At 40.2% G+C, this 12,690-nt stretch overlaps 1 protein-coding gene across 1 annotated transcript in view; it reads right to left on the bottom strand.

The window, feature by feature from the left end:
- Positions 1–12,405, bottom strand: part of LOC106522897 (kinesin-1 heavy chain) — a 19,166-nt gene extending 6,761 nt beyond the window's left edge. Inside the window, exons 1-17 of the mRNA XM_014016129.1 lie at positions 12,035–12,405; positions 6,510–6,597; positions 6,352–6,425; positions 6,145–6,249; positions 5,932–5,980; positions 5,406–5,461; positions 5,219–5,306; positions 4,310–4,434; positions 4,107–4,211; positions 3,003–3,148; positions 1,948–2,096; positions 1,672–1,859; positions 1,526–1,594; positions 1,229–1,435; positions 696–839; positions 431–622; positions 242–359 (exon numbers count right to left, since the gene is read on the bottom strand). Of these exons, the coding sequence (XP_013871583.1) occupies positions 242–359; positions 431–622; positions 696–839; positions 1,229–1,435; positions 1,526–1,594; positions 1,672–1,859; positions 1,948–2,096; positions 3,003–3,148; positions 4,107–4,211; positions 4,310–4,434; positions 5,219–5,306; positions 5,406–5,461; positions 5,932–5,980; positions 6,145–6,249; positions 6,352–6,425; positions 6,510–6,597; positions 12,035–12,160 (2,029 nt within the window). The 5' untranslated portion in view covers positions 12,161–12,405. The remainder of the gene's footprint in view (positions 1–241; positions 360–430; positions 623–695; positions 840–1,228; positions 1,436–1,525; positions 1,595–1,671; positions 1,860–1,947; positions 2,097–3,002; positions 3,149–4,106; positions 4,212–4,309; positions 4,435–5,218; positions 5,307–5,405; positions 5,462–5,931; positions 5,981–6,144; positions 6,250–6,351; positions 6,426–6,509; positions 6,598–12,034) is intronic.
- Between the last annotated feature and the right edge of the window lie 285 nt (positions 12,406–12,690).

The following is a 12,690-nucleotide window of genomic DNA, read 5'->3' as shown; positions in this document are numbered from 1 at the left end:
CCCCCCCCCCCCCCCCCCCCCCACACACACACACACACCCCGCCCATAACTCCTGCAGGCTCTCGGGTGAAAGTGAAACCTAACTGTCTGCTGCTCTCAACATTAGTTCTCACTCAGCGAAGCTCTTTTCAGATTAAAAATACCTTTGAGGAAATGTATTTTCAGATGCCAAGCGTGCACCATAGCGCACGCGCAGCCCCTCTCTTCAACAAGCCAAAATAAAAGTGTTTCAGTGACGCACCCTGAGCACTGAGCTTCACCAGCTCCTCATTGAGCGAGTCCACGTTCTCCTCCAGCTGCCTCTTCTTCTGCTCCACGTTCTGAAGGTACTCCGTCAGGGACTTGATCTTAGCCTCGTGCTGTGGGTAAACACAGCATTAGTGTCCCGGAACAAAGCAACCCGTTCGGCTCGGTTAACTTTTCATCAAACCTGCGAGATGCGCAGCTGGCAGGCAGCCAGCTCTTTCTCGTTCTCGTCCATCTTCTTGTTGCTTTCTGACTGGATGCTCTCCAGCTGCTTGCAGCGCTTCACCATCGTCTTCACCTCCGACTTCAGCTTGCTGATGTAGAGACGCGCCACCGTGAACTCCTCGTCTATCAGGCCGCTGCCGCCCTCGTGTTGCTGCAGACAAACAAACTGTTGTCAGGGCAGGAGGGGTAGGGAAGAAAAAAATAATGTAGAAACAGCTCCGTACTTTAATATCATTGCTGCCCACCGCAAAACCGATCTCAGCCAAGTCTTTGAGCAGCGATGACATCATCTCAGTCACCCTCTTCTTCTGGTGATTCGACATTTCCTTCAACTTCTGGAGCTCCGAGTCCAGAGACGATAGGATGGACTGCAAAAACAGACATTTTTAACAGAAGCTTTTGTTATTAAAAGTTGTTTTAATAAAAGACAATGAGGGGAAGAAAAGCACAAAATGTTCTTATACGGACACTGAAAAACTGCAGAGCCACGCCCAGTTTGAGCATCATCTTACTACATTACCAGCAGACAAAAGAGCTCTGACGTCAGCCTCTTTATAAGTAAATCTGACACCTCAGACATGTTTTATGAATTTATTGCTTTCTGACTCACCCTGTGAGAATAACTGMACTTTCATTTGAAACTCTAATTATTAATATGACTTCAGGTATGGGAGTGTTGGTACTTTGACAATCCCTTTTTTTAATGTAATCCCAGAAACAATCAAAGTTCAACAGGCTGATTATACTGCCAGCTTACAGATTTCTGGCTGAGCTCTTCACTGATGGACTCGAACTCCTTGGTYTTGTCCTCCACCTCCTGGCTCTTCTGGTCGTAGTTGACGGCCAGCTCCTCCAGGGCCTGCAGCACCTCCTTCACCTCCTCCTTGGAGGCCTCGTTCTCTGCCTGAAGGCGGTTCAGCTCGGCCTGGAGGTTCTCGTGGTCCCGCCGGGAGGAAGCCAGGAGCTGAGGGAATTGAAACGGTTGTGTTTGTTTAAAACTCGTCATTGCCGACGCTGTGAGGAGTTTGAATCAAACTCCCTTCGGTYGTCTCACCTCCTCCTGGTCGAGCATCTGCTGCTTCAGCTTCTCCACCAGCTGGCTCTGCTGGTTGATTTCATCGTCCTAAAATAAAACAAAAAATTAACAACAGATATTTCCACAGCATCGTACGTGTGAACATGTTTAGGGCTCTTGTTCACCTTATCATCCAGCTGTTTGTAAAGCTTGGCCAGCTCAGCCTCACACTTGTCTTTCTCCACGTCCGTCAGCCGAACGCCGGGCATGTTGGGCGTGGAGGCCGGCTTGTCGTTCAGGATGTTGTCCAGGGCCAGCACCTCGGCRTTGGCCTTCTCCTTGTCGAACTGCTCCTCCACCGGCACGCTCTCGCCTGAGCCAGGACAGGAGAACATGTGTTCAGTGAGCAGGGACAGATTAAAGCCGAGGCTGCACGGAGCTCAGAATCTGTTCAGTTTCACCGTTTCTCCAGCGATTCAGTTCGTTCTCCAGCCAGGTGACGGTGTTCCTCAGAGTCTTGTTCTTCTCCTTCTCTCGCTCGTATTTCTGCTTCCACTGCTCTGCTGTCAGCTCGATGTTCACCGTCACCGTGTTCTTGATGGTCTTTGCTCTGGAAGTAGAAGAATAAATTAACTCTCAAACATTTTATCGTGTTTTACAATCAACCACCTTTTAAAACAGATTTCATTTTCTACATAACCTTTAGTGATTAAAAAATMTAGGATATTTTTATCTTAGGAAAATACAGTTTCTGTGACAAAGCTGGGTACTGAATAACTTTGCCTGAAGCTAAAATAAGCAGAAACCTAGCTAAAAGTAACTAACCGATAGCTAAAGGCAACAAACCGACAGCTAAAGGCAACAAACCGACAGCTAAAGGCAACAAACCGACAGCTAAAGGTCAAACCGATAGCTAAAGGCAACAAACCGACAGCTAAACGCAACAAACCGACAGCTAAACGCAACAAACCGACAGCTAAACGCAACAAACCGACAGCTAAACGCAACAAACCGATAGCTAAACGCAACAAACCGATAGCTAAACGCAACAAACCGATAGCTAAACGCAATAAACCAATAGCTAAACGCAACAAACCGACAGCTAAAGTAACAAACAAATAGCTAAAATAACAAAAAAGGCAGCACATTAAACATAAAAAGAAGCAGAAGAAAACAAAAAAGAGCCAATACAGTGAAGAAGATTTCAAAGAGAACAATGTTTATAAAGAAATTAAAGAGATCTCAATATGGTGCCATATTTGTATAAAAGTGGTTAAATATATTAGTGTAACATTTAAAATGTAATACTAACTTTTAGAATAGTTATAAAATATGAACAGGTAAGTATGCCGCTGAAGATTGCAAAAAAATGTAGAGTAAAATAAACAGGAAAACAACAATTATTTAAAAAGTGTTTTATAAAACTGCAACTAATTTATATTGCATTTAATAAATTATGCTGTTCAGTCATATCTTTGAGACTAGAGAGCCGTTGTCTTCCGTTTGACCTACTAACCTTTGTCCAAACATCAGGGTGGATTTGGTTTCGGCCTCGTTGTAAGAGGAAGGCGAGCAGCAGATAACAATTGTTGTTCGACAGTTACCACCCAGCGAGTCCTGAAGGATACGGGTCATTTTGCTGTCTCGGTAGGGGATGTAGGCCTGGAAGCAGGGAACACAGAAACATATACATGATCAAATAATATTCAGGAAGTTCTCAGACTTTCTCTTCTGACTATTAAAGACTTGAAGTAGAGAAACAATGAGGGTGCTGACTGAATGATCAGTAAATAATCCAACAGACACCAAAGTTTAAAAAGAAACTAAAACCCGGTTGGGACTTTCTAAGCTAAAATGCTTTTGTTGTACTGAAACTAAAGAAAAAGCTTCATGTTTCACCAGGACTGAACAGATAAACTGCAGAAAGTTTGGTAAAACCAATAAATAAAGTAACGGTTTGTGATTAAGTCCATCCAGCTAAGCTGCAGCAAGCTGCCATCTTTCTTTGCAAACTATTATCCTCAGCGGTTAGTGAAGCGTCTCTGGACAACAGATAATTTGTTTTCGAGCATCATAAATGTATCAGCAGCTGTCCGCCGCAGGTTGTTTACACAGCGAATGAGCYGTTCAACAAACCAACGCTTGATCAAAGTGAAAGGGGTGAAATTAGAACAAAAAGCTGGGGAAAGGCATAGCTCGGAGGAAAGGCTTTATCTGCTTAAAGTTCCTTCTGCCACACAAAAGACCCGTAGATGTCTTAAAATGCAGCTTCTGCACAAAGAAAACAGGAAAAKATGGTGGTTTTTATCATGTAGACACGAGCTCCAGGCTCTGCAGCTGCTAAACAGAGGGCGCTTCTTTCTGTGGCATCAATGGGAGAGCGTTGTTTTAAGACTCTACAGCTAAAAAAAAAATTATAATCACACCTAGGGCTGGAAGAGATTTAAGCACTTATTGTGGTAATTAGCAGGATAGATATGCCGAAACAGACTTAGGTTTAGGTTATGCAGTAAAGGCTAAAGCTGTGCCATAAGAAATTTGAATTAAATAACCGCAAAACACTTAAGCATCTCTACAAAGASTAAATAGTATAAGAGTAAAGTGTATTAGAGCTACTGACCGATCCTTCAGCCAACGCAGAGATGACATTTCCCAGAGATGACAGAGACTTGTTGATGTTCTTGGCTTCATCCAGCACRGCTCCTTCAGCACCAGTTTTACTGACCTGCACATCACGGAGGTCAACCACAAATCAGAAACCTTACCGTCCCTGAAATAAAACACCAACYCTGTTCCAAAATGCAGGTGGTTGTTTTAGTTCACCTTTTCACTACCGGCAAGATCCACCAGGTAGAGCTTCCCGCTGAGCTTCTGCTCCGTCTGAGTGTTCTCCTGTTTGACGTTTATCAGGAAGATGCTGTGACTCCTGGAGCTGTGCTCGTTCATGTCTGAAGGAGAGGAGACGCTTGGTCAAAGGCCTTGAATATACAGAAATCTAAAGTCACAATTAGGGGGTYAAGAAAATATCGATAACATTGAAATATCGCGATATTTCAATTCTGATACTGTATCGATTTTTAATGAAGGTGTAATGGATGGATGTGGTAAGAAATATGAAACACAAACAGATCTCATTGTTCTCAGATTTTATGTACGCATGGTGTTCTGAGGTTTTTGTATTAGAATATTTTGGGGGGGAAAAGGCGATATATCGTCTTGCTTACAGTATCGCGATATATCATATCCTGACCCGTATCGTGATATGCATCATCAAGGTTTCTGCAGCTTAAGGCAAGTTAATTTTAAGACCTTTTAACCTCTTTAATGCCACTTGATATGAAAGACCAACTTCACAATTAACACAAATTAATAATAAAAAAAAGAACAGTTAGCAACAATTGTACCCAAATGTTTATTTTAACACAAAACAACTAGCTGCGAGATTTATTTATTTAGATTCATTTATTTTATTTTTAAAATCAACAAATAAATGTTACCAATTATTGTAAAATTTGAGACTAATTTTACAATGTGTTAACATTTTTTAAGCCCTTTGAAACTTTAAGACATTTTAAGGCTATTTAATGCCTTATTTTTGGATTGATGAATTTAATGCCTTTTAAGAGTTTTTAAGGATCTACGGGAACACCGAGCATATCACTAATTTCTTGGCAATTCACAGCCGTATTCAGGATGTAGTTCTGCAGAAGCATGTAAAGTGTAGGAGCTTACTTGTGACGGCTACGTGTCTGTTGGATTTGCCTTCATCGATAGTATCCATGACTTCCTCTGGGCTGCAGACAAACCTTTCAGTGCAGCCCTTTACAGACAAAAAAAAAGGAACAGGAGACGTTTCTGTTGAGCTCCGTTAACAGGTTTTACCAGATTTCTTGACAAATAGCAGGTGAAAGGCACTCACCTTAACATAGGGTACTCTGTTTTTGTCTTCATGCACTGATAAATTGGTCTTTGACACTAGAAATAAAAAACAGATGCAGCAGAGAGACTTAAGTATGGAAAAAAGCCAGATGTTTTACCACAGAAATTTTAATGGCATAAAAGAATGTACAAAATATCTGTTATTTTGTTTGTTCACATCTTCACAGTATCATTCAGATCCATTGCTRAAACATCTTAAATATTTTTCATCTTTATATGTTTGTCAGTGTATAAATCTGATGAGTAAAAACCACAAAAACTACAAATAAAGTACAWTTTTTGTAAAATTATATCTAACCAATACTAAAATCCTAATTAAAAGTATAAGAGAAACATTTGAGTTTTCATGTTTTAAAAGGTTCCAGTGTTGTTGAAGATGCTCCTGATGCCGATCATTAATTTTCTCAGACATTTGGCGGCTCGTTCTGTCACATCTGCTGCCACAGTTCGGTCCAATCAAAGGAAAAATAGAAGAYTGTGTTCAGGCTACTCGCTCAGTCACTTACCGTCCAACAGATCTCGGATTTTGTCCAAGTAGATTTCAAAATATGAAACCTGTGAACAAAAAAAGCTTGTTATTTGGCAATCCAGCAAAGAAACAACTCTTTAATTTTGAAGCTTCAAATCAAACATTTATTTTAGATGCTTCATGAGGCGTAAGAGAAAAGAAGTTAAAAAAGGCGCGTCGTGTTACATAAAACATGCACCACCCTTCTTACTTTGATATGAAACTCCAGGTTTTCATCCATGGCGTAGATGTAGTTGAATATATCTTGCACTATCCTGGGGATGATGCCCATTGAATCTGTGTCATGGAGATTCCCCTGAAAGTGGGCAGAAATTGTATAAAGTAAAGGAAAGAATATCACTTAGAAACAACTATAATCATTATTAAACGTTTTCTCTCAGAGGTCCCGGGCTCTTACCTCCATGGTGTGTGTTTTGCCAGATGACGTTTGCCCATAAGCAAAAATYGTCCCATTGTATCCCTCAAGAACATCTATTAGACATCATACAGATGTTAGCAAAGCAATGAGTTCAAAAAACATCCACTTTAAGAGTAAAACAGGATCTGATACATCACCTTTAACAATCTTTTGGGCACAAGCGTTGTAGACTTGTTCTTGCGAAGTATTTGATTGAAAGACTCTGTCAAACATGTACGGTTTAGACTGAGAGAAAGTCAGAAAGAAAAGATGAGTGACTAATGTAAATGTTGCACTTCCAACGATTCAGCTTTTTATTAAAAACAGMTGTGAATCTAAACATGGATAAGAGATTAAAAGACAAAAAAAAGGCCCAGGGAAACACAACTACTGTACATTTTACACATTTCTACATTTCCTTCCGTACTGCCATCAATTCATTCAGACATGGGCTAACCGCAGAACGTTACACATAGGGCTGGGCGATATGTATGAAAAACTTATCACGATATAAGTGTTTTATATTGGTTGATATCAATAATTTTTGGTTAATTACAGACAACATCGGTCTGACTTTTGTTGAACTTAAAATATCTGAAATGCTGCCAGACTACTTTCCTCTTCCGTCCACAATTTCCTCTCAAGCTGTTGCATCATTTCTTTTCACATCACGACACTTTTTTTTGTTTTGAAACATGAAGCTGCTGCTGCACATTATTGCACGTTTTATTGCCAGCTTAGCTTCTTTAGCTGTTGGGGTATCATATTGATACCCTCTTCCATTTGTAGATACCACATTTCAGTGTAAAAGCATCTTAAATCAATAATTAATTTCATATTAACCCTACGATGGTGGACCGGGCCTGCAAGTTATCACTTGGTTTACACATTTCAAAATAAAGCGACAGCAATTATTTTTTAGCAGGCATTTGTCATCTATTGACAGCTTGAAGCTTTTATTTTGAAGGTAAATCTTAGCTTTCCTGGTGTTGTTTAGCTGAAAGGTCCTAGTTATTTTATCAGAAAGTTATCACCCGTTAGCGGTAATAACCAGTGAAATTATCAATATTACATTGGACGTGTTTTCTGATACATGTGTATCGCAGTTTATCATTATTGAATTATCGCCCAGCCCTAATTATATATAGAGGAAAAGTTGACTTATGGAAAGCTGATTCAAATCAGAAGTTACAAACTTATCCAGCTGAATGGAACAAGTTCAGTAGGTGGACTATCAGGAAACTGATTAGCAACACATGAAAACCAAGCAGAGAAGCTAACTGTAGTGATTAAAAATGTATTTTAAAACTTATTATAGTCTTCACACATGAGCATCCCAGCCTGTTATACTTCCTGTTTTATCATTTCTCAGGCTACATCCMGCTCAGCACAGCTTCAAAAGTAAACCTAGCTGGATCCTGAGCTTTTAGCATCAATTTTGAAGCCAATCTACTTCAATCAATTACATCACAGCTGACTGTGTGGTATTCTGTGGGCTGGTCAAAACTTCAGAGCACAACTCCAGGGAGATAGAGATCAATAGCTGCATTTAAGATGGAAAGTGCAGGCCAATATAACTGATGTTACAAGCAAATCTGAGGCTCATCTCAGATGGGAAGCTGTGTTTGGAGGTTTTCAGTCCCAGTTGACTCATCTCTTCTCCATAGGTGGGGCTCTAGCAGTGTGTTTGAAGAAGAAAACACAAAAAACAACTAAGGTCTGCAAAACAGGAATGATTTCTGGAGAATTTGGCATTAACATCTATAACAGAAGCCAACTTAAGAATTAATTCACTTTGCAGAACTGGATTTTTAATCTGCTACAAAAACATCTAGAAAATTGCACCTGAGCTACAGTTCTGTTTGAAACAGCAGCATATRTTATGCAGTCCAGACCACCACACCCGGGCAATTAACCTTTCCCAGAACAAGACCACAGAGACAGTATCCAGACTGCCAGCGACCGTGAGCAAACAATGGCGAGTTTAAAGTCCTCATTGTTACTGCTGCTACTGGCCTCGTTACTTACACTTCTTTCTAATTGGATTACTGTYTGAAATAGCAATTACAGAGAAATATGTATTGTCAGCCTGCTCATAAGTGCTCTGTCACACTCTCCATAAGGGACAGGAAGAGWGCGAGGTTATTCAGAACATCCGCAGAATTCTTCATGGAAATCAAACWGGCTTTATGTCACTCATCATTTATAATTACTGCTGTTTGATATTCATTAAGCATAAAAAGCTGGCTTTAATGTGTGTTATTTGTAAAGCTGTTTATACGTTAAACAGCTACTGATCTCTCTTATCTTTTCATTCATGCTACCTCTTAAGCACTTCCACAATTACACCACCTAAAAATAGCCCAGTTCTGTTTCTGTAGGGYTTTTCTGAGCTACTGAAAACAAACAGAGAACATGACCACAACACATGGAACAATTAACTAATCTTTTAGTGTAAAACTGTAAAATGAGGAATAATTCACCTGAACACTCACGCTTCACCAGCAATGTTACAACATCCATACTACTACATTTAGAAAATTTATTTCTCTTCGCTTCTGCCACAAGACCAGAAGATGTGGTCRAGTAACAGAGTCCTGCACAATGATTCATAAGGATATCAACAATGTTTGGAGAATCTATAATGGCCCTCAATTAGAAATATATTATATATTAATATATATATAAAGATATTGTCTGATTTATGAGTATTTCGCTGGACTGAGACTAGCTGTGTTTCCATTGCAAATGTGCGCAAAACTTTGTTGATATTCTGTTAATGGCAAAAAAAAATACAGTTTCGCAACTGCGGTGTTTCCATTAAGTAAAAAATGCTATTAAAGTCACGCGTGAATACGTTTGTTCTCACGATAAATCATTACAAACATGGCGGCAATGGATGTAAACACATAGCATGTTGCTACCACAACACTAGCGCTCATCATCAGAGGAGACGTCGGCGTCTTTTATCGAGGCTTTCCAGTGACAAGCCCCTACTTGGGAGCGGCTACGTATGCTGTGTTTTTGGGAAATTGTAGTCGGTGAGTTTAATACTTTATTTGACTACTTCTGTGATATTACTACTACTTCTACTTCCTGTTATCTTCTTTGTCGTCGTCTTTATCGCCAGTAGAAACAGTCGGCTGTTGATCACGTGACTCCCGTGATGCGAAAAAAGTGTTTCCATTGCAGTTTTGCGAAAAACATCAATTTAGTTACGGCCGAAAATCCACCTCTTTCTAGCGCAAAAACATTTTCTCGAAAAACGTTATTTTTTTTCGAAATTGATGTGTTTCCATTGAGCAAATTTATTTTCGAAATTCTAATTTGCGCATTTTCATGGTCAATGGAAACGCAGCTAGTGTTGGTTTCTAGTGGTAAAAAGTATCTGCAAAAGAGTCTCCTACATGTCCTGAAATCTACGATCCTTGCAGCCTTGTCACTTGATTTTTGAACTTGGTCAAACATTTGTGCAACATAATAAATGTACTCCAGCATACTGAATCATAAACATGGGTGCAGCTGCCAAGACGGGTACAAAACGAGCTGAAGTGAGTACATTGTGAACAACTTAATAATGTGTTTACCCTAGAAGATAGTTTTGCAAGTCCTACACAAGATATAGGCTGTTAAATTAAAAATCTCCAAGCAAGGCCACATGGACTGTTGGTTGCAAACTCTCAAAATTCAACTAGGCTACAATAGAAAAATTGACTTTTTTTCTTAGAATTTTTAGTCACAGCCCGTTGAGATACCAGCAGGAACTGTAATCAGGTTCACTTGTTGAGTGATGAAACACTGATGCTGAGGCTTCGGTTTCAGTATAAAATACACACCCTGGACTTTCTCAAAATGGATAAAAATAAACAATGTGAGTAGGTCATCCTCGCAAAGAACATCACCAAAACAAGATAACATGACCGTAATAATTACCCTCCCCACCCAGAGAGATTGCCCAGTGCCCAGCCAACGGCCTCTTCTGATTGGCCGAACAACTGGTAACCAGGAGAGAAAACAAAAGGGATTACCCAGGAGGCTCAGGGTAATGCTGCTGCTACCTGTGGGCACTGTAAGTGCTATACTTCTCAAAGCAGATGCAACAAGAGAGCCTACTCACTGCTGGCTCACAACACTCAGTGTCTCACAATGTGAACTGGCATTTTGGCACTATGAATGGCACTCTGAACTGGGCAGGTCCAGACCACGCCTTAGTGGGACGGGAAAAAAACTTGCTATTTGATAAAGGTCTAAAGGAAATATCGGTAAAGCTAAAGAAAAAAAAAAAGCACAACTACAACAGTGTTCTCTGGTTTGTTCTCAAAAGAATAACAATGTTGTAAYCCACACTCAACACCTAATGTAGAARATCGACCAAAAGTAGTATTCGTKTAGCCAAAGGCGGCAAACTCTTGAATGAATTTAAAGACAAGTTTCAATAACGCTGTAAGCTCTGTGAAGTCATATTTGCATGAGTGAGCATATTACAAAGAAGCCAAAGTCCACAGAGACAATCATAGTGTRTGACTTTAACAAACTAATATTTAACTATGCTTTGTGTAGTATGCCAATGACGTTTGCAAGCTGCCTTGTAAAAACCTAGAAATATAACAATAATGTGCTTTAACTCTTATATGACAAACCACTTCCTATAGGTAACTTGTACTCATCACAATTCAACAAAAAACTTTTTTTTTCTTAAAATAATATGATACACAGATCTCAGATGATAAATCATCCCATACATTATGGTTTCAAACAGGCCTAAAGGCAAATATTTAGTTGTTACAGTTAAGTGCCAACATCAACACCCTGAAAGGCATTTCCTTTTAATTTTCCTCTTAGAGGAAAAGGTGCCAGTGCATTTTATGCTTATCAAGTCCAGGGGTTTGTAGCACAAGAGAGCTGATTACAGTGTTGACAGTAAACTTTTAAATGGTTCCAAAAATAACATATTTCGTGTACAAACTAAATAATTTGTTGCATCAGTGTCCAGTCACTACATAAAACTAGACTTTCATTTTAATGTGTTATCTCTATTTCTTGCATAAATTTATCAATTATCTTAAATATTTTTTACCATGGATTAGAGAAGTGTTTGTTTCGTGGCTAGTTAGCTCATGGCTAGCTTTAATTAAGCTACAGTTTTAATACTAGCTAGCTTAGCCGCATCGCTGGCCTAGCCTGTTAGCTAACAGTTAGCCCCTTATTGAATTGAATGGGTTTACGTTGAAAACAAATTTTAATGTACAGATTTAGTTACAGGTTTGTAACATCTTAATATTATTAAGAATACGGGGACTTCTGAACAGGAACGGGATGCTAAACCTGTCGTTGTTCTAACCTGTGTCAGCCCGAGTGTTTGTGGCTTCGTTGAATGACAGCTCGCTAAGTCATGACAAGGCAGCTGCAAGTTCTGGGCAACAGCGAGCGGAGTAGCTTTCAGAGATATATAATTAGCTAAAATAACCACTGTTTGAACTGAAACTCGACAAACAGGAGGTGAGATGGGAGGAGAACTAGTTGGTGGCAGAGGAACGACGCAGCGGTGAACAGGTCAGCCCAGCTAACAAGCTAAGCTGCTAGCTGCCTTTAGCCAACAGGACAATCAGAAATGGCGTACTGTCTGCTAGGAGAGCCCTGGAAAATAAAGGTAGCCACGGCRATTAAAATTTAAATAGCTCACCGCGATCACTACGGTGTCCTCCCCTTGAAACTTGGGAATGTATCTGTCGCCTCTGGTCACCTCGGAGCTGTTCAGGGGCCTGAAACGGCACATCACTTTGATGGTGCACTCCGCCGGGTCGGCCATCTTCCACGGTTACCGAATGGAAATTCACGGATAAAAAAATATAAGGTGGATCCCAGGGGCGGCCGGTAGCGGCGGATTTGTAGGCCGAGCCCCTCTCTGTCCAGATCTCAGATTCTAGAAGGGGGGAAGTAATCAGTAGGGCATTCGGCAATAATTAAAAAAAAACCCTTGTTTTCCTCTCAATCACTTCCCCCTCCGGTTAGGAAGCCATGACACCGGTGGATGAGCGGCGGTCCGCCTCGCCCCTCCTGCTGCCGTGGATGTGGATGACGGTGACGTCACCTGGGAGGGCGCTCCTCCAGCGAAAACACAAAGCAACAAAGCACCACCACATGTAAAATAAAACATTCACACATTACGATCAGACTGAATATTGGCTATTTTAAAGAACAACATTAAAAATATATGTTTTGACAGAGGAAATAATGTAAAAATGTCTGCAGGGGCATTTCTTCAACAAAACTTTTCAATTAATTAGTCCTGTCCTTTCTGATAAGGAGCTGTTATTGAGTTGGTATATATATATATAT

Source organism: Austrofundulus limnaeus, unplaced genomic scaffold (genome assembly GCF_001266775.1).
Source record: "Austrofundulus limnaeus strain Quisiro unplaced genomic scaffold, Austrofundulus_limnaeus-1.0 Scaffold139, whole genome shotgun sequence".
Taxonomy (NCBI): Eukaryota; Metazoa; Chordata; class Actinopteri; order Cyprinodontiformes; family Rivulidae; genus Austrofundulus; species Austrofundulus limnaeus.
This window is presented reverse-complemented; position numbering and strand designations above follow the sequence as displayed.